At 64.0% G+C, this 21,190-nt stretch overlaps 2 protein-coding genes across 2 annotated transcripts in view; one reads left to right on the forward strand and one right to left on the reverse strand.

Annotated features, from left to right (window-relative positions):
- Positions 1–2,032: 2,032 nt before the first annotated feature.
- Positions 2,033–16,545, forward strand: NFKBID (NFKB inhibitor delta). The gene is given in 9 exon segments (XM_087778513.1): positions 2,033–2,215; positions 4,937–5,042; positions 7,256–7,402; positions 9,314–9,371; positions 9,987–10,022; positions 10,025–10,146; positions 11,129–11,242; positions 12,117–12,281; positions 16,465–16,545. Coding segments are annotated over 9 exon segments (945 nt in total). The 5' UTR covers positions 2,033–2,075; the 3' UTR covers positions 16,522–16,545.
- Positions 16,546–17,229: 684 nt separating this feature from the next.
- NPHS1 (NPHS1 adhesion molecule, nephrin) overlaps positions 17,230–21,190 on the reverse strand; it is a 31,286-nt gene continuing 27,325 nt past the window's right edge. Inside the window, exons 21-27 of the mRNA XM_087778512.1 lie at positions 20,783–21,042; positions 20,021–20,132; positions 18,483–18,646; positions 17,788–18,032; positions 17,629–17,674; positions 17,491–17,539; positions 17,230–17,368 (exon numbers count right to left, since the gene is read on the reverse strand). Coding sequence (XP_087634638.1) covers positions 17,251–17,368; positions 17,491–17,539; positions 17,629–17,674; positions 17,788–18,032; positions 18,483–18,646; positions 20,021–20,132; positions 20,783–21,042 — 994 coding nt within the window. The 3' untranslated portion in view covers positions 17,230–17,250. The remainder of the gene's footprint in view (positions 17,369–17,490; positions 17,540–17,628; positions 17,675–17,787; positions 18,033–18,482; positions 18,647–20,020; positions 20,133–20,782; positions 21,043–21,190) is intronic.

A 21,190-nucleotide genomic window follows, 5' to 3' on the forward strand; every position in this document is an offset into this window, starting at 1 on the left:
TCCCCCCATGTCCCCAATGCCCCCCATGTCCCCAATGTCCCCCCCATGTCCCCAATGTCCCCCATGTCCCCCCTGCCCCCCATGTCCCCCATGTCCCCCCCAATGTCCCCCCGATGTCCCCCCCATGTCCCCAATGCCCCCCATGTCCCCCATGTCCCCCCTGCCCCCCCATGTCCCCCTCAAAGTCCCCAATGCCCCCCCATCCCCCCATGTCCCCCATGTCCCCCCATGTCCCCAATGCCCCCCCATGTCCCCAATGTCCCCCATGTCCCCCCTGCCCCCCCATGTCCCCCTCAAAGTCCCCAATGCCCCCCATCCCCCCATGTCCCCCATGTCCCCCCCAATGTCCCCCCCGATGTCCCCCCCATGTCCCCAATGCCCCCCCATGTCCCCAATGTCCCCCATGTCCCCCCTGCCCCCCCATGTCCCCCTCAATGTCCCCAATGCCCCCCCATCCCCCCATGTCCCCCATGTCCCCCATGTCCCCCCATGTCCCCAATGTCCCCCCTGCCCCCCCATGTCCCCCCCATGTCCCCCTCAATGTCCCCAATGCCCCCCATCCCCCCATGTCCCCAATGCCCCCCATGTCCCCCCATCCCCCCATGTCCCCCATGTCCCCCCCGATGTCCCCCCATGTCCCCAATGTCCCCCCCTCACCCCATCTCCCCCCACCCCCCCAGGTGTCCCCGTCCCGGCCCCCGCCCCTGCTGCCCCCTGGCCCGGGCCCCCCCTTGTGCCCCCCAACCCCTGCGGGGGCCCCCCTCTGCCCTACAGCGGCCCGGGGGGGGCCTATGGGGGAGGAGCCCCCAACTTGGGGGGCTGCCAGGTGAGCGGGGACACGGGGGGGGGTCAATGGGGGACACTGGGGGACACTGGGGGTCACTGGGGGTCAACAGGGTCAATGGAGGGCAATGGGGGGCAATGGGGGCCAATGGGGGGCAAAGGGGGGGCAATGGGGTCAATGGGGGACACTGGGGGACACTGGGGGTCACTGGGGGTCAACAGGGTCAATGGAGGGCAATGGGGGGCAATGGGGGCCAATGGGGGGGCAAAGGGGGGGCAATGGGGTCAATGGGGGACACTGGGGGTCACTGGGGGTCACTGGGGGTCAACAGGGTCAATGGAGGGCAATGGGGGGCAATGGGGGCCAATGGGGGGCAAAGGGGGGGGCAATGGGGTCAATGGGGGACACTGGGGGACACTGGGGGTCACTGGGGGTCAACAGGGTCAATGGAGGGCAATGGGGGGCAATGGGGGCCAATGGGGGGGCAAAGGGGGGGCAATGGGGTCAATGGGGGTCACTGGGAGACACTGGGGGTCAACAGGGGCAATGGGGGCCAATGAGGGGGCAATGGGGGGTAAGGGGGGTAATGGGGGCCAATGGGGGGCACTGGGGGTCAATGGGGGGGCAATGGGGGGCAATGGGGGGCACTGGGGGTCAATGGGGGTAATGGGGGAGCAATGGGGGGAAATGGGGGGCACTGGGGGGCAATGGGGGGCACTGGGGGTCAATGGGGGTCAATGGAGGGCAATGGGGGGCAATGGGGGGCAATGGGGGGCAATGGGGCAATGGGGGGGCAATGGGGGTAAAGGGGGGCAATGGGGGTCAATGGAGGGCAATGGGGGGCACTGGGGGGCACTGGGGGCCAATGGGGGTCAATGGGGGCAATGGGGGGCAATGGGGGGCAATGGGGGGCAATGGAGGGCACTGGGGGTCAATGGGGGCAATGGGGGGGCAATGGGGGGCACTGGGGGTCAATGGAGGGCAATGGGGGGCAATGGAGGGCAATGGGGGTCAATGGGGGGCAATGGGGGGCAATGGGGGGCACTGGGGGCCAATGGGGGTCAATGGGGGCAATGGGGGTCAATGGAGGGCGATGGGGGGCAATGGAGGGCACTGGGGGGCAATGGGGGGCACTGGGGGCCAATGGGGGTCAATGGGGGCAATGGGGGTCACTGGGGTCAATGGCACCCCCCCACCCCTTGACCTCTGACCCCAGTGCCCCCCCCAGGCCGCAGCCCCCTTCGCTCCCCCAGGCCCCGCCTGGCCCCAGCCACTGGCAGCGGGGGGAGACATGGGGGGCGCCCTGGGGGGGCTGACCCCTGACCCTGAACCTGACCCCGAGCCTGACCCCGGGGAGCTGGCCGCCGCCCGCGCCGCCGTCCGCGCCATGGACCCCCAGGAGCTCCTGCGGCAGGACGAGGAGGGTGACACGTGAGTGGGGGGGGGGCGACTGGGGGGGGCAATGGGGCAGGAAGTGGGGGGACCTCGGGGGGTCTATAGGGGTCATGGGGCAAGATGGGGGGGCAATAGGGTCCAGGGGGGTCTATAGGGGCCATGGGGGTCAATGGGAGATCGATAGGGGTCAATGGGGCAAGATGGGGGAGTGAGAGGGGCCATGGGGGGTCTATAGGTGCCGGGGGGTCTATAGGATCAATGGGAGATCAATAGGGGTCAATGGGGCAAGATGTGGGGGGCAATAGGGTCCAGGGGGGCCTATAGGGGCCATGGGGGTCAATGGGAGATCGATGGGGGTCAATGGGTGATCGATAGGGGTCAATGGGTCAAGATGGGGGGCAATAGGGTCCAGGGGGGCCTATAGGGGCCATGGGGGTCAATGGGAGACCGATAGGGGTCAATGGGGCAAGATGGGGGGGCAATAGGGTCCGGGGGGTCTATAGGTGTCATGGGGGTCAATGGGAGATCGATAGGGGTCAATGGGGCAAGATGGGGGAGTGAGAGGGGCCATGGGGGGTCTATAGGTGCCGGGGGGGTCTATAGGATCAATGGGAGATCAATAGGGGTCAATGGGGCAAGATGGGGGGGGCAATAGGGTCTGTGGGGGAGTCTATAGGGGTCGTGGGGGTCCATAGGATCAATGGGAGATCGATAGGGGTCAGTGGGGCAAGATGGGGGAGTGAGAGGGGCCGTGGGGGGGTCTATAGGTGCCAGGGGGGTCTATAGGATCAATGGGAGATCAATAGGGGTCAATGGGGCAAGATGGGGGGGCAATAGGGTCCAGGGGGGTCTATAGGGGTCAGGGGGGTCAATGGGAGATCGATGGGGGTCAATGGGTGATCGATGGGGGTCAATGGGGCAAGATGGGGGGTAAGAGGGTCTGTGGGGGAGTCTATAGGGGTCGTGGGGGTCCATAGGATCAATGGGAGATCAATAGGGGTCAATGGGGCAAGATGGGGGGGGCAATAGGGTCCAGGGGGGTCTATAGGGGCCATGGGGGTCAATGGGAGATCAGTAGGGGTCAATGGGTCAAGATGGGGGGGCAATAGGGTCCAGGGGGGCCTATAGGGGCCATGGGGGTCAATGGGAGACCGATGGGGGTCAATGGGGCAAGATGGGGGGGCAATAGGGTCCAGGGGGGTCTATAGGTGTCATGGGGGTCAATGGGAGATCGATAGGGGTCAATGGGGCAAGATGGGGGAGTGAGAGGGGCCGTGGGGGGTCTATAGGTGCCGGGGGGTCTATAGGATCAATGGGAGATCAATAGGGGTCAATGGGGCAAGATGGGGGGGTAAGAGGGTCTGTGGGGGAGTCTATAGGGGTCGTGGGGGTCCATAGGATCAATGGGAGATCAATAGGGGTCAATGGGGCAAGATGTGGGGGGCAATAGGGTCCAGGGGGGCCTATAGGGGCCATGGGGGTCAATGGGAGATCGATGGGGGTCAATGGGTGATCGATAGGGGTCAATGGGTCAAGATGGGGGGCAATAGGGTCCAGGGGGGCCTATAGGGGCCATGGGGGTCAATGGGAGACCGATGGGGGTCAATGGGGCAAGATGGGGGGGCAATAGGGTCCAGGGGGGTCTATAGGTGTCATGGGGGTCAATGGGAGATCGATAGGGGTCAATGGGGCAAGATGGGGGAGTGAGAGGGGCCGTGGGGGGTCTATAGGTGCCGGGGGGTCTATAGGATCAATGGGAGATCAATAGGGGTCAATGGGGCAAGATGGGGGGGTAAGAGGGTCTGTGGGGGAGTCTATAGGGGTCGTGGGGGTCCATAGGATCAATGGGAGATCAATAGGGGTCAATGGGGCAAGATGTGGGGGGCAATAGGGTCCAGGGGGGGCCTATAGGGGCCATGGGGGTCAATGGGAGATCGATGGGGGTCAATGGGTGATCGATAGGGGTCAATGGGTCAAGATGGGGGGGCAATAGGGTCCAGGGGGGGCCTATAGGGGCCATGGGGGTCAATGGGAGATCGATGGGGGTCAATGGGTGATCGATAGGGGTCAATGGGTCAAGATGGGGGGGCAATAGGGTCCAGGGGGGCCTATAGGGGCCATGGGGGTCAATGGGAGACCGATGGGGGTCAATGGGGCAAGATGGGGGGGGCAATAGGGTCCAGGGGGGTCTATAGGTGTCATGGGGGTCAATGGGAGATCGATAGGGGTCAATGGGGCAAGATGGGGGAGTGAGAGGGGCCGTGGGGGGTCTATAGGTGCCGGGGGGGTCTATAGGATCAATGGGAGATCAATAGGGGTCAATGGGGCAAGATGGGGGGTAAGAGGGTCTGTGGGGGAGTCTATAGGGGTCGTGGGGGTCCATAGGATCAATGGGAGATCAATAGGGGTCAATGGGGCAAGATGTGGGGGGCAATAGGGTCCAGGGGGGCCTATAGGGGCCATGGGGGTCAATGGGAGATCGATGGGGGTCAATGGGAGATCGATAGGGGTCAATGGGGCAAGATGGGGGGGCAATAGGGTCCAGGGGGGTCTATAGGGGCCATGGGGGTCAATGGGAGATCGATGGGGGTCAATGGGAGATTGATGGGGGTCAATGGGGCAAGATGGGGGGCAACAGCTTCTCGGGGGGGGGGGATCTATAGGGGTCAAGGGGGCTTAGAGGTCCCGGGGGGGGGGCAGTTACGGGTGCTGGGGGGGAGGTGGGGTCCCCCCCGACCCCCCCTTTCCCACCGGCAGGCTGCTGCACGTGCTGTGCGCGCGGGGGCTGCGGGCCCCGGCCCGGGCGGCCGCCGAGGTCTTCAAGGCGTTGGGGCAACTGGAGCTGCGCGAGCACCGCGGGAAGGTGACGGGGCGGCGACGGGGGGATGGGGGGCGACGGGGTCATGCCGGGGTCATACCGGGGTCATACCGGGGTCATGATGGGGTACAAATGGGGTTACGGGGTAATAACGGGGTAAGCGGGGGGGGTAAGGGGGGTATGGGGGTGAATGGGGTAATAACGGGGTCATACCGGAGTCATACTGGGGTTACGGGGTAATAACGGGGTAATCGGGGGGGGGTAAGGGGGGTATGGGGGTGAATGGGGTCATACCGGGGTCATACCGGGGTCATACCGGGGTTACGGGGTAATAACGGGGTAATCGGGGGGGGTATGGGGGTGAATGGGGAAATAAGGGGGTAATAACGGGGTCATACCGGGGTTACGGGGCAATAACGGGGTAATCAGGGGGGGTAAGGGGGTATGGGGGCAAATGGGGTAATAACGGGGTAAATAACGGGGTAAAAATGGGGTTGTGGGGTAATAATGGGGTAATGATGGGGTGGAAAAGGGGGTTATGGGGTAATAACGGGGTCATAACGGGGTAATGATGGGGTGAAAATGGGGTTATGGGGTAATAAGGGGGTAATAAGGGGGTAATAAGGGGGTAATGGGGTGAACAGGGTAAGAACGGGGTAAAACCGGGGTAATAACGGCTAATAATGGGGTGATGAGGGGTAATAACGGGGTAATAAGGGGTGACAAGGGGGTATTAAGGGGGTAATAACGGGGGATAATGGGGCAGAAGGTAATAAGGGGGTAATAATGGGGTAATAGGGGGTAATAACGGGGGATAATGGGGGCAGAAGGTAATAACGGGGTTATAAGGGGGTAATAAGGGGGTAATAGGGGGTAATAAGGGGGTAATAAGGGGGTAATAGGGGGTAATAACGGGGGATAATGGGGCAGAAGGTAATAACGGGGTAATAACGGGGTAATATGGGGGTAATAACGGGGGATAATGGGGGCAGGAGGTAATAAGGGGGTAATAGGGGGTAATAACGGGGTAATAACAGGGGGTAATGAGGGCAGAAGGTAATAACGGGGTAATAGCGGGGTAATAACGGGGGTAATAAGGGGGTAATAACGGGGTAATAGGGGGTAATAACGGGGGATAATGGGGGCAGAAGGTAATAACGGGGTAATAACGGGGTAATAAGGGGGCAATAAGGGGTAATAACGGGGGATAATGGGGGCAGAAGGTAATAACGGGGTAATAAGGGGGTAATAGGGGGTAATAACGGGGTAATAAGGGGGTAATAGGGGGTAATAACGGGGGATAATGGGGGCAGAAGGTAATAACGGGGTAATAACGGGGTAATAAGGGGGCAATAGGGGGTAATAACGGGGGATAATGGGGGCAGAAGGTAATAACGGGGTAATAAGGGGGTAATAGGGGGTAATAACGGGGGATAATGGGGGCAGAAGGTAATAACGGGGTAATAAGGGGGTAATAGGGGGTAATAACGGGGGATAATGGGGGCAGAAGGTAATAACGGGGTAATAACGGGGTAATAGGGGGTAATAACGGGGGATAATGGGGGCAGAAGGTAATAACGGGGTAATAACGGGGTAATAAGGGGGCAATAGGGGGTAATAACGGGGGATAATGGGGGCAGAAGGTAATAACGGGGTAATAAGGGGGTAATAGGGGGTAATAACGGGGTAATAAGGGGGTAATGGGGGGTAATAACGGGGGATAATGGGGGCAGAAGGTAATAACGGGGTAATAAGGGGGTAATAGGGGGTAATAACGGGGTAATAACGGGGTAATAGGGGGTAATAACGGGGGATAATGGGGGCAGAAGGTAATAACGGGGTAATAGCGGGGTAATAACGGGGGTAATAAGGGGGTAATAGCGTGTAATAACGGGGGATAATGGGGGCAGAAGGTAATAACGGGGTAATAAGGGGGTAATAACGGGGTAATAAGGGGTAATAACGGGGGATAATGGGGGCAGAGGGCAATAATGGGGTAATAATGGGGTAATAGGGGGTAATAAGGGGGGATAACGGGGCAGAAGGTAATAACGGGGTAATAACGGGGTAATAAGGGGGCAATAGGGGGTAATAACGGGGGATAATGGGGGCAGAAGGTAATAACGGGGTAATAACGGGGTAATAGGGGGTAATAATGGGGGATAATGGGGGCAGAAGGTAATAACGGGGCTCTCGAGTCGGTTTTGGGGTCCGCGGGCGCCCGGTGCCCCCTGACCGCTGCCCCCCCTTGCCCCCAGACGCCGCTGCTGGTGGCGGCGGCGGCGGCGGCGGCGGGGGTGGTCGGGGACCTGCTGGCCCTCGGGGCCGACCCCGACGCCGCCGATCACCGGGGCCGCACCGCGCTGCACCTCGCCGCCACCTACGGCCTCCCCCGCGTCCTCCAGGTAGGGCCCCGCCGCCGGGAGGGACCCCCAAACCCCACGGGGGGGCCCTGGCGTCCCGCAGGGACCCCAAAACCCCTCGGGGGGACCCAGGTGTCCGGGAGGGACCCCAAAACCCCATAGGGGACCCAGGTGTCCAGGAGGGACCCCAAAACCCCATAGGGGACCCAGGGGGGGACCCCTAAGCCCCCCATAGGGGATCCAGGCATCTGGGAGGGACCCCAAAACCCCATAGGGGACCCAGGGGGGGACCCCTAAGCCCCCCATAGGGGATCCAGGCATCTGGGAGGGACCCCAAAACCCCACAGGGGACCCAGGGGGGACCCCTAAGCCCCCCATAGGGGATCCAGGCATCTGGGAGGGACCCCAAAACCCCACAGGGGACCCAGGGGGGACCCCTAAGCCCCCCATAGGGGATCCAGGAATCCAGGAGGGACCCCAAAACCCCTCGGGGGGACCCAGGTGTCCGGGAGGGACCCCAAAACCCCACAGGGGACCCAGGGGGGGACCCCTAAGCCCCCCATAGGGGATCCCGGCATCTGGGAGGGACCCCAAAACCCCTCGGGGGGACCCAGGTGTTCGGGAGGGGCCCCAAAACCCCACAGGGGACCCAGGGGGGGACCCCTAAGCCCCCCATAGGGGATCCAGGTGTCCAGGAGGGACCCCAAAACCCCTCGGGGGGACCCAGGTGTCCGGGAGGGACCCCAAAACCCCTCGGGGGGACCCAGGGGGGGACCCCTAAGCCCCCCATAGGGGATCCAGGAATCCGGGAGGGACCCCAAAACCCCTCGGGGGGACCCAGGTGTCCAGGAGGGACCCCAAAACCCCACAGGGGACCCAGGGGGGGACCCCTAAGCCCCCCATAGGGGATCCAGGCATCTGGGAGGGACCCCAAAACCCCATAGGGGACCCAGGGGGGACCCCTAAGCCCCCCATAGGGGATCCAGGCATCTGGGAGGGACCCCAAAACCCCACAGGGGACCCAGGGGGGACCCCTAAGCCCCCCATAGGGGATCCAAGCATCTGGGAGGGACCCCAAAACCCCACAGGGGACCCAGGGGGGACCCCTAAGCCCCCCATAGGGGATCCAGGAATCCGGGAGGGACCCCAAAACCCCTCGGGGGGACCCTGGTGTCCGGGAGGGACCCCAAAACCCCATGGGGGACCCAGGGGGGACCCCTAAGCCCCCCATAGGGGATCCAGGAATCCAGGAGGGACCCCAAAACCCCTCGGGGGGACCCAGGTGTCCGGGAGGGACCCCAAAACCCCACAGGGGACCCAGGGGGGGACCCCTAAGCCCCCCATAGGGGATCCAGGAATCCGGGAGGGACCCCAAAACCCCTCGGGGGGACCCAGGTGTCCGGGAGGGACCCCAAAACCCCATAGGGGACCCAGGGGGGGACCCCTAAGCCCCCCATAGGGGATCCAGGAATCCGGGAGGGACCCCAAAACCCCTCGGGGGGACCCAGGTGTCCAGGAGGGACCCCAAAACCCCATAGGGGACCCAGGGGGGGACCCCTAAGCCCCCCATAGGGGATCCAGGAATCCGGGAGGGACCCCAAAACCCCTCGGGGGGACCCAGGTGTCCGGGAGGGACCCCAAAACCCCATAGGGGACCCAGGGGGGGACCCCTAAGCCCCCCATAGGGGATCCAGGAATCCGGGAGGGACCCCAAAACCCCTCGGGGGGACCCAGGTGTCCAGGAGGGACCCCAAAACCCCATAGGGGACCCAGGGGGGGACCCCTAAGCCCCCCATAGGGGATCCAGGAATCCGGGAGGGACCCCAAAACCCCTCGGGGGGACCCTGGTGTCCGGGAGGGACCCCAAAACCCCATGGGGGACCCAGGCATCTGGGAGGGACCCCAAAACTGGGACCCCCCCATCTGGGTGCTCACCCACCCCCCCCCCCCCAGGCCGTGATGTCATCGGGGGTCCCCGTGAACGTGGAGGCCAGGAACTTCGAAGGGCGAAAAATGGGGGGGGGGGGGGGGGGCCCAGGGTGGGTTTTGGGGGGAGGGGGTCTTGGGGAGTCCCCAGTTTGGGGGTCCCTCTTTGAGGGGGTGGGGCCTGGGGGGGGAGGTCTCAATTGAGGGGTCCCCAATTTGGGGGGGGGTCTCGGGGGTCCCTGGTTTGGGGGGGGGGTGTCCCTAAGGGAGATCCCAGTTGAGGGCTCCCCAATTTGGGGGGGGGGGTCTTGGGGGTTCCCCTGGGCGGGGGGGGGCCCATTTGAGGGGTCCTCAATTTGGGGGGTCTTGGGGGTCACCGGTTTGGGGGAGTCCCGGGGGGGGGGGTGTCCCCAATTTGGGCAGCTCTTGGGGGGTGTCACGGTGGGGAGGGGGTCCCCATTTTGGGGGTGTCGCAGTGGGGAGGGGGGGTCCCCATTTTGGGGGTGTCCCTATTGGTGGGGAGCCCCCAATTTGGGGGTCCTGGGGGGGGGGGGGTGTCTTCTATTGGGGGGGGGTCTATACTTTGGGTGGGGGTCCCTGGGCGGGTCCCCAATTTCAGGGGGACCCCATTTTTGGGGGGGGGGGGGCTTTCCCATCCTGACCCCCCCCCCCCCATTTGCTCCCCCCCCCCCCGGCCCGGCCCCCCTGCCCTGCCCCCTCCTATCCCATAATGCCTCCCCGCGGGCGGGGGGGAACCCGGGGGAGGGGTCTCGGGGGGGGGTCCCCCAACTTCCACCCCCCAAGAACGACTCCTCTGCGTCGAGTTGCTGCTACGGATGGGGGCCGATTGCGGCAGCCAGGTACTGGGGGGCCTGGGGGGGGGGGTTGGGGGGGGCAATGGGGTGGGGGGACCCCCATAACGCCTGGGTGCTTTGTGGGGGGGCAATGGGGTGGGGGGACCCCCCATAACGCCTGGGTGCTTTGGGGGGGGGGCAATGGGGTGGTGGGACCCCCCCATAACGCCTGGGTGCTTTGGGGGGGGGCAATGGGGTGGGGGGACCCCCCCATAACGCCTGGGTGCTTTGGGGGGGGCAATGGGGTGGGGGGACCCCCATAACGCCTGGGTGCTTTGGGGGGGGGGCAATGGGGTGGTGGGACCCCCCCATAACGCCTGGGTGCTTTGGGGGGGGCAATGGGGTGGGGGGACCCCCCATAACGCCTGGGTGCTTTGGGGGGGGGCAATGGGGTGGTGGGACCCCCCCATAACGCCTGGGTGCTTTGGGGGGGGCAATGGGGTGGGGGGACCCCCATAACGCCTGGGTGCTTTGGGGGGGTCAATGGGGTGGTGGGACCCCCCTCCCGGACTCCTGGGTGCCTTTGGGGGGGTCAATGGGGTGGTGGGACCCCCCTCCCGGACTCCTGGGTGCTTGGGGGGTCAATGGGGTGGTGGGACCCCCCTCCCGGACTCCTGGGTGCTTGGGGGGGGGGGTCAATGGGGTGGGGGGACCCCCCCATAACGCCTGGGTGCTTTGGGGGGGTCAATGGGGTGGGGGGACCCCCCCTCCCGGACTCCTGGGTGCTTGGGGGGGGGCAATGGGGTGGGGGCACCCCCATAACGCCTGGGTGCCTTGGGGGGGGCAATGGGGTGGTGGGACCCCCCATAACGCCTGGGTGCTTTGGGGGGGGGGGTCAATGGGGTGGTGGGACCCCCATAACGCCTGGGTGCTTTGGGGGGGGGGGCAATGGGGTGGGGGCACCCCCCCTAACGCCTGGGTGCTTTGGGGGGGTCAATGGGGTGGTGGGACCCCCCCAGACGCTCGGGTCCCCCCCCCCCCCCGGCAGGACATGAAGAGCAGCCAGACGGTGCTGCACTTGGCCGTGAGGGGGGGGAACCTGGCCTTGACCCACCTCCTCCTGCGTCAGCCCGGGGCGGCCCCTCGCCTCGTCAACGCGAAGGTAAGGAGGTGCCTCCGGCACTTATGGGGCACCTATGGGGCACCTATGGGGCACCTATGGGGCACCTATGGGGCACCTATGGGGCTCCTATGGGCCTTGGGGGGCGATCTATGGGGCCCTATAGGGGAATGATGGGGTCTAGGGGGTTCTGGGGGGGGTCTATGGGGAGCTGGGGGGGTTGGGGTGTCCGTGGTGGATCTAGGGGGGTTGGAGGTGTCCGTGGTGGATCTAGGGGGGTTGGAGGTGTCTTTGGGGGGGGTTATGGGCCTTGGGGGGCGATCTATGGGGCCCTATAGGGGAATGATGGGGTCTAGGGGGTTCTGGGGGGGGGTCTATGGGGAGCTGGGGGGGTTGGGGTGTCCGTGGTGGATCTAGGGGGGTTGGGGTGTCCGTGGTGGATCTAGGGGGGTTGGAGGTGTCTTTGGGGGGGGTTATGGGCCTTGGGGGGCGATCTATGGGGCCCTATAGGGGAATGATGGGGTCTAGGGGGTTCTAGGGGGGTCTATGGGTCCTTAGGGGGACTTTGGGGTGTCCGTGGTGGATCTAGGGGGGGTTGGAGGTGTCTTTGGGGGGGGTATGGGACTTGGGGGCGATCTATGGGGCCCTATAGGGGAATGATGGGGTCTAGGGGGTTCTGGGGGGGTCTATGGGGAGCTGGGGGGGTTGGGGTGTCCGTGGTGGATCTAGGGGGGGTTGGAGGTGTCCGTGGTGGATCTAGGGGGGGTTGGAGGTGTCTCTGGGGGATCTATGGGGCGATCTCTGGGTTTCTCTGGGGCTTTTGAGGTACCTATGGAGGATCTATGGGGTTTGGAGGTGTCTATGGGGCAGTGGGAGGTTGGGGGGACCCCTGACCCCCCCCCGCCCCTCCCCCCAGGCCCATGGGAACACCCCCCTGCACATGGCGGCGGCGTTGCCGGGGGGGCCGAGCCAGGAGCCCCTCATCCGTCTTCTTCTGGCCTGGGGGGCCGACCCCGGCGCCCGTAACCTGGAGCACGACCTGCCCCACGGCCTGCTGCCCCCCGGGCCCCCCGGAGACCAGGTGGGGCCCCCCCGAGCCCCCCCAAATCCCGACACCGCCCCTCCCCCCCAATCCGGCTGCTGCGCCCCAAAATCGCCCCTGGGACCCCAAAATCCGGCTGCTGCGCCCCAAAATCGCCCCTGGGGCCCCCAAATCCTGCTGCTGCGCCCCAAAATCGCCCCTGGGACCCCCAAATTCCCACTGTGGCACCCCAAAATCCTGCTGCTGCGCCCCCAAATCACCCCTGGGACCCCAAAATCCGGCTGCTGCGCCCCAAAATCGCCCCTGGGACCCCCAAATTCCCACTGTGGCACCCCAAAATCCTGCTGCTGCGCCCCCAAATCACCCCTGGGACCCCAAAATCCGGCTGCTGCGCCCCAAAATCCTGCTGCTGCGCCCCAAAATCGCCCCTGGGACCCCCAAATTCCCACTGTGGCACCCCAAAATCCTGCTGCTGCGCCCCAAAATCGCCCCATTGCACCCCAAATTCCTGCTGCTGCGCCCCCAAACCCTGCTGCTGCGCCCCAAAATCGCCCCTGGAGCCCCAAAATCCTGCTGCTGCACCCCAAAATCCCGCATCTGCACCCCAAAATCGCCCCTGGGACCCCAAAATCCGGCTGCTGCGCCCCAAAATCACCCCTGGGACCCCAAAATCCGGCTGCTGCGCCCCAAAATCCTGCTGCTGCACCCCAAAATCACCCCTGGGACCCCCAAATCCGGCTGCTGCACCCCAAAATCGCCCCTGGGACCCCCAAATTCCCACTGTGGCACCCCAAAATCCTGCTGCTGCGCCCCCAAATCACCCCTGGGACCCCAAAATCCGGCTGCTGCGCCCCAAAATCCTGCTGCTGCGCCCCAAAATCCCGCATCTGCACCCCAAAATCGCCCCTGGGACCCCCAAATTCCCACTGTGGCACCCCAAAATCCTGCTGCTGCGCCCCCAAATCACCCCTGGGACCCCAAAATCCGGCTGCTGCACCCCAAAATCCTGCTGCTGCGCCCCAAAATCGCCCCTGGGACCCCCAAATTCCTGCTGCTGCGCCCCCAAACCCTGCTGCTGCGCCCCAAAATCGCCCCTGGAGCCCCAAAATCCTGCTGCTGCGCCCCAAAATCCCGCATCTGCACCCCAAAATCACCCCTGGAACCCCAAAATCCGGCATCTGCACCCCAAAATCCTGCTGCTGCACCCCAAAATCACCCCTGGGACCCCCAAATCCGGCTGCTGCGCCCCAAAATCGCCCCTGGGACCCCCAAATTCCCACTGTGGCACCCCAAAATCCTGCTGCTGCGCCCCCAAATCACCCCTGGGACCCCAAAATCCGGCTGCTGCGCCCCAAAATCCTGCTGCTGCGCCCCAAAATCGCCCCTGGGACCCCCAAATCCTGCTGCTGCGCCCCCAAATCGCCCCACTGCACCCCAAATTCCTGCTGCTGCGCCCCCAAACCCTGCTGCTGCGCCCCAAAATCGCCCCTGGGACCCCCAAATCCTGCTGCTGCGCCCCAAAATCGCCCCTGGAGCCCCAAAATCCTGCTGCTGCACCCCAAAATCCCGCATCTGCACCCCAAAATCGCCCCTGGGAGCCCCAAATTCCCACTGTGGCACCCCAAAATCCTGCTGCTGCGCCCCCAAATCACCCCTGGGACCCCAAAATCCGGCTGCTGCACCCCAAAATCCCGCATCTGCACCCCAAAATCGCCCCTGGGACCCCCAAATCCTGCTGCTGCGCCCCAAAATCGCCCCTGGGACCCCCAAATCCGGCTGCTGCGCCCCAAAATCGCCCCATTGCACCCCAAATTCCTGCTGCTGCGCCCCCAAACCCTGCTGCTGCGCCCCAAAATCGCCCCTGGAGCCCCAAAATCCTGCTGCTGCGCCCCAAAATCCCGCATCTGCACCCCAAAATCGCCCCTGGGACCCCAAAATCCGGCTGCTGCGCCCCAAAATCCTGCTGCTGCGCCCCAAAATCCGGCATCTGCACCCCAAAATCCTGCTGCTGCACCCCAAAATCCTGCTGCTGCGCCCCAAAATCACCCCTGGGACCCCCAAATCCTGCTGCTGCGCCCCAAAATCGCCCCATTGCACCCCAAAATCGCCCCTGGGACCCCCAAATGCTGCTGCTGCGCCCCAAAATTCTGCTGCACCCCAAAATCCTGCTGCTGTGCCCCAAAATTCTGCTGCGCCCCAAAATCGCCCCATTGCACCCCAAAATCCTGCTGCTGTGCCCCAAAATCCCGCATCTGCACCCCAAAATCGCCCCTGGGACCCCCAAATCCTGCTGCTGCGCCCCAAAATTCTTCTGTGCCCCAAATCGCCCCATTGCACCCCAAAATCCTGCTGCTGCGCCCCAAAATCGCCCCATTGCACCCCAAAATCACCCCGGGACTCCCAAATCCTGCTGCTGCACCCCAAAATCCCGCATCTGCACCCCAAAATCACCCCTGGGACCCCCAAATCCTGCTGCTGCGCCCCAAAATCGCCCCATTGCACCCCAAAATCCTGCTGCTGCGCCCCAAAATCCCGCATCTGCACCCCAAAATCACCCCTGGGACCCCCAAATCCTGCTGCTGCGCCCCAAAATCGCCCCATTGCACCCCAAAATCACCCCTGGGAACCCCAAAATCCTGCTGCTGCACCCCAAAATCGCCCCATTGCACCCCAAAATCACCCCGGGACTCCCAAATCCTGCTGCTGCGCCCCAAAATCCGGCATCTGCACCCCAAAATCACCCCTGGGACCCCCAAATCCTGCTGCTGCGCCCCAAAATTCTGCTGCACCCCCAAATCGCCCCATTGCACCCCAAAATCCTGCTGCTGCGCCCCAAAATCCTGCTGCTGCGCCCCAAAATCCCGCATCTGCACCCCAAAATCGCCCCTGGGACCCCCAAATTCCCACTGTGGCACCCCAAAATCCTGCTGCTGCGCCCCCAAATCACCCCTGGGACCCCAAAATCCGGCTGCTGCACCCCAAAATCCTGCTGCTGCGCCCCAAAATCGCCCCTGGGACCCCCAAATTCCTGCTGCTGCGCCCCCAAACCCTGCTGCTGCGCCCCAAAATCGCCCCTGGAGCCCCAAAATCCTGCTGCTGCGCCCCAAAATCCCGCATCTGCACCCCAAAATCACCCCTGGAACCCCAAAATCCGGCATCTGCACCCCAAAATCCTGCTGCTGCGCCCCAAAATCACCCCTGGGACCCCAAAATCCTGCTGCTGCGCCCCAAAATCCTGCTGCTGTGCCCCAAAATCGCCCCATTGCACCCCAAAATCGCCCCTGGGACCCCCAAATGCTGCTGCTGCGCCCCAAAATTCTGCTGCACCCCAAAATCCTGCTGCTGTGCCCCCAAATCCTGCTGCTGCGCCCCAAAATCGCCCCATTGCACCCCAAAATCCTGCTGCTGCGCCCCAAAATCCCGCATCTGCACCCCAAAATCACCCCTGGGACCCCCAAATCCTGCTGCTGCGCCCCAAAATTCTTCTGTGCCCCAAATCGCCCCATTGCACCCCAAAATCCTGCTGCTGCGCCCCAAAATCGCCCCATTGCACCCCAAAATCACCCCGGGACTCCCAAATCCTGCTGCTGCACCCCAAAATCCCGCATCTGCACCCCAAAATCACCCCTGGGACCCCCAAATCCTGCTGCTGCGCCCCAAAATCGCCCCATTGCACCCCAAAATCCTGCTGCTGCGCCCCAAAATCCCGCATCTGCACCCCAAAATCGCCCCTGGGACCCCCAAATCCTGCTGCTGCGCCCCAAAATCGCCCCATTGCACCCCAAAATCACCCCTGGGAACCCCAAAATCCTGCTGCTGCACCCCAAAATCGCCCCATTGCACCCCAAAATCACCCCGGGACTCCCAAATCCTGCTGCTGCGCCCCAAAATCCAGCATCTGCACCCCAAAATCACCCTGGGACCCCCAAATCCTGCTGCTGCGCCCCAAAATTCTGCTGCACCCCCAAATCGCCCCATTGCACCCCAAAATCCTGCTGCTGCGCCCCAAAATCCCGCATCTGCACCCCAAAATCGCCCCGCAGCCCCCCCATCCTGCTGCTGCGCCCCGTTTTGGGGGCGAAAGCCCAGGATTTGGGGTTCCAAGCCGGGGGGGGATTTTGGACCCGCCCCAACTTCGGGGTCCCCCGGATTTTGGGGTGAAACCCCCCGGATTTGGGGGCTCCTCCTCCCCCCTCCCCCTCACCCCCTCCCTCCCCCGCAGCTCCGCCTCCTCCTGAAGAGCCGCCGCGGCGCCCGCCGCCCCTCCCCCACCTCCTAGGGGCTGAAGTGACGTCAGAGGGGTGGGGCCTCCTGGATATGACATCACGGTGGGGGGGAGGATCCCCCCCCCCCCCACTTCCCCCCATATTGGGGGGTCCCCCCCACGTTAATTTGTCTTGATTTCCATGAAATCGCTCAATTAGGGGGAGGGGGGGGAGGGGCGGAGCTTCCCAGACTTCCGGCTCCGCCCACCAGCCCCACCCCCACCCCTCATTTCCGGGAAATGAAGTCACTGAACCATATTGGTTTGGGGGGGGGGAGGGGTCAAAAAAAGGGGGGGGCAGAGGGGACCCAGGCGCCCCCGCCCCCCCTTTTCCCCCTCCCCCCCTTTAGGGGCGCTGCCCCTTTAAGAGTGCCCCGGGGGGGCGGGGCTGCTGTGTAGCTCCGCCCCTCCCGAAATACATCCCTCCCCCCCCCAGGCCTCCTTAATGAGGGCTGTTAATTAGGGGGAGGGGCTAAAGGGGGTCCCCCCCCCAAATTGGGGGCGGGGCCAGAGGGGAACCCCAAATTGGGGGAGGGGTGAGCCCCAAAATCGGGGGGTTTTGCCCCAAACTGGGGTGGGAGATCCTGAACTGGGGGGAAACTGGTTTAGACTGGGGAAGGGGAGGGGCGGGGCGGGGGCGTGTCCTCCCCCGAAATAAACCTTGTTGATTGGCTGAAGGCAGCGGCGTCATTTAGGGGTGGGGTCTTCCCCCCCAAACACAGGTAAGCTCCAAAGGGGCGGGGTTTATTGGGGGGTGTGGCCAATCGGGGGCGTGGCTTGCCGGAGGCGTGGCCTCTTGCGGGCGCGGTCGCCCTCACACCAGCTCCCCCTGGTGGGTGAAGAGGAGCTCGGGGGGCGGGACCTGTGGGGTCAGGGGTCAGAGGTCAGGGGGCGGGGCGACCCCTCCCCCACCCTCCCCAGATCCTTCCGGGGACCCAGGCGACCCCCTCCCCCCCCCCCACGTGACCCCCTCCCCCCCCTCACCTCCTCGTAGCCCCCCATTCGGCCACGTCCTCGTAGGGGTGGAGGTCACCTGGGTGACATCAGAGGAGGGGGAGGGGTGAGGGGGGGGAGGGGCGGGGGGACACCCCTCCCCCCCCCCCCCTTTCCCCCAACACTCACCCACGGGCGGGTCGCTGGGCGTCGCCCATGACCTCATAGAGCTCAGCTGGGGGGGGGGGGAGGGGGACAGCAGTGAGGTTTTGGGGTGGGGGAGGGGACGCAGGCCCCTCCCCCCACCCCCTCCCCCACCCCGCCCCTCCCCCACCCCCACCCCCTCACCTCGACGCTCTCGGGTGCGACGTAATCATTGGTCGACCCCGCCTTGGCCCGGTCCCCGCCCCGCACGCTTGTGGCCCCGCCCCGGATGTGACGTCGCCACCACAGCGCCCCCCAGAGGGCGGCGTTGCCGACGAGCAGGAGCCCCCCCAGGGCGCTGAGGCCCCCCACGAGGGCGGGGGGCACCGCCCACGCGGCAGGGGGCGGGGCCGGCTCCTCCCTCACCGCCGGCCAATCCTCGGGCAGGTCTGAGGGAGGGAAACCAGGCATCCGGCGTCACTTCCGGTTCCCGCCCACCCACATCCTGTCCCGACTCATGGCTATTTCCGCTCCTGGCCCCCTCACTTCCGGGTCGGTTTCGACTTCCGGTCCCTCCCCCCCCCCCGAGCCTCCAGCATGGCCCCACTTCCGGTCCAGCCATCCAACTTCCGGTTTTGCGGCCTACGATTTCCGGTTGCAACCGACTTCTGCCAGCTGCCCACCCACTTCCGGTGGGCCCCCCCTCCCCCGAATGCAGACCACTTCCGGATCGGAGCATTTCCGGTGCAACTTCCGGTTCGGCGTCCCACCCCCAAGGGCCTCTTCCGGTCCGGAGACGCATTTCCGGCCCACTTCCAGTCCCTCGCGCCATTTCCGCTTCCGTTTTGAACCCATTTCCTGTCCCCGCCCACCGCTTCCGGCCCCGCCTTCCCCCTTACTGGAAGTGACGGCTCTGATGACGGCAGCCGCGCTGTCGCCCCGGGCGTTGCGCGCCCTCACAGTGACGTCATAAGGCGTGGCGGGGCGGAGCCCTCCCAGCGTCAGGGTGGGGTCAGGCGCGAGGAGGGTGGTGGAAGGGGGCGGGGCCCCAGGGCCCCTCGCGCTGGGGGAGGGGGAGACCGGAAGTGAGGCGTGGGCGGACCGGAAGTGGGAAAGAACCGTGCCGGAAATGGACCCCGCGTCACCGGCGACCGGAAATGGAGGGAACGGGATTGGAGGGGGACCCGGAAGTGGGGTTGGGACCCTGAGGAGGACCGGAAATGAGGGCTGAACGGACCGGAAGTGACGCAGAGCACCCATGGGGGGGCCGGAAGTGGGGTTGTGGGGGGTCTAAAAGCGGTTTTGGGGGGTTCCTCATAGGATTTGGGGGTCTCCCATGGGATTTTGGGGTCTCCTTGAGCTTTTGAGGGTTCCTCGTGGGTTTTTTTGGGGACCCCAAGGGATTTTGGGGTCTCCTTGAGGTTTTGAGGGTTCCTCGTGGCTTTTTTGGGGGTCTCCCATGGGATTTTGGGGTCTCCTTGAGCTTTTGAGGGTTCCTCATGAGGTTTTGAGGGTTCCTCATGGGTTTTTTGTGGGGACCCCAAGGGATTTTGGGGTCTCCCATGGGATTTTGGGGTCTCCTTGAGGTTTTGAGGGTTCCTCATGGCTTTTTTGGGGGGACCCAAGGGATTTTGGGGTCTCCTTGAGGTTTTGAGGGTTCCTCATGGCTTTTTTGGGGGTCTCCCATGGGATTTTGGGGTCTCCTTGAGCTTTTGAGGGTTCCTCATGGGTTTTTTGTGGGGACCCCAAGGGATTTTGGGGTCTCCCGTGGGGGTTTTGGGGTCTCCTTGAGGTTTTGAGGGTTCCTCGTGGGTTTTTTGGGGGTCTTCCATGGGATTTTGGGGTCTCCTTGAGGTTTTGAGGGTTCCTCATGGCTTTTTTGGGGGGACCCAAGGGATTTTGGGGTCTCCTTGAGGTTTTGAGGGTTCCTCATGGGTTTTTTGTGGGGACCCCAAGGGATTTTGGGGTCTCCCATGGGGATTTTGGGGTCTCCTTGAGCTTTTGAGGGTTCCTCATGGGTTTTTTTGGGGACCCCATGGGATTTTGGGGTCTCCTTGAGGTTTTGAGGGTTCCTCGTGGCTTTTTTGGGGGTCTCCCATGGGATTTTGGGGTCTCCTTGAGCTTTTGAGGGTTCCTCATGGGTTTTTTTGGGGACCCCAAGGGATTTTGGGGTCTCCCATGGGGATTTTGGGGTCTCCTTGAGCTTTTGAGGGTTCCTCATGAGGTTTTGAGGGTTCCTCATGGGTTTTTTGTGGGGACCCCAAGGGATTTTGGGGTCTCCCATGGGGGTTTTGGGGTCTCCTTGAGCTTTTGAGGCCCCATGGAGAGATCTCATGAGGGTTTCTGGCTCCCAGCAGGGTTTGGGGGGGCTCCCCATGGGTTTTTGGGGGTACCCATGGGGTTTTGGGGTGCCCATGGGCGTCGGGCCCCCCCTTACCTGACGAGGAAGCTCTGGGGCAGCCCCCCATCGAAGCCGGGGGTCCAGGCGAGGCTGAGGGAGGTGGGGGTGACCCCCGACACCCGCAGATCTTGAGGGGGGTCCGGGCGGTCTGGGGGGGGGGGGGGGGCAAGGGGGTCCCCACCGCCCAGAGGGACCCCATCGCCTCCCAGTGCCCCCCAGTATCCTCTCAGTGCCCCCCAGTATCCTCCCAGTGTCCCCCAGTATCCTTCCAGCGCCCCCAATATCCTCCCAGCACCCTCAATATCCTCCCAGTGCCTCCCAGTATGTGTCCCCCAATATTCTCCCAGTGCTCTCAATCTCCTTCCCAGTGCCTCCCAGTACCCTCCCAGTGCCCCCCTGGATTGTCCCAGTGCTCCCAATATCCCTCCCAGTGCCCCCCAAAGTCCTCCCAGTGTCCCCAATGTCCCCCCAGTCCTTCCCAGTCCCCTGCCAGTGCGTCCCAATACCCTCCCAGTGCCCCATTGCATTGTCCCAGTGCTCCCAATATCCCTCCCAGTGCCCCCCAAGGTGCTCCCAGTGCCATCCAGTCTCATCCCAGTTCCTCCCATTACCAAGCTGAGCTTTCCCCTTGGCACTGGTACCACCCCTACCGGTACCAGTAACCCCCCAGTACCCAATACCCCCTCAATACTGGTGCAAGATGCCCCTCCCAGTACTAATACCACCTCCCAGTACCAGCTACCCCCTGATACCAGTATGAACACCCCGATACCAGTAACCCCCTCCCAGTGCCGGTACCAGCAAGCCGGAGCTGGAGGCGGCGCCGGACGGTGCCCCGTGCGTTCTGGGCGACGCAGACGAAGGTGCTGAGGGTCCAGTTCTGGTACTGGTCCCAGTTCTCATCCTGGTGCCAGTTCTGGTACTGGTGCCGTTTTCGGTTCTTGTACTGGTCCCAGTTTAGGTACTGGTCACGGAGGCGGGCCCGATCCAGGGTGATGTTGGCCACGGTGAGGAGGCTGCTGGTCCAGGGACCCTCGCGCCACTGGTGCTCCTGGAACCTGGGGTAGAACCGGTACCAGTTTGGGGCAGAACTGGGACTGGGGCGGGGCAAAACTGGGACTGGGATGGGGCAGAACTGGGACTGGGCTGGTCCAATTGGCCCCAGTCGGCCCCAGTTGGCTCTGGATGGGCCCTGATTGCATCTGA

This window comes from Nipponia nippon, unplaced genomic scaffold (genome assembly GCF_047370975.1).
Source record: "Nipponia nippon isolate SJK-2023a ecotype South Korea unplaced genomic scaffold, ASM4737097v1 scaffold_44, whole genome shotgun sequence".
NCBI lineage: Eukaryota > Metazoa > Chordata > Aves > Pelecaniformes > Threskiornithidae > Nipponia > Nipponia nippon.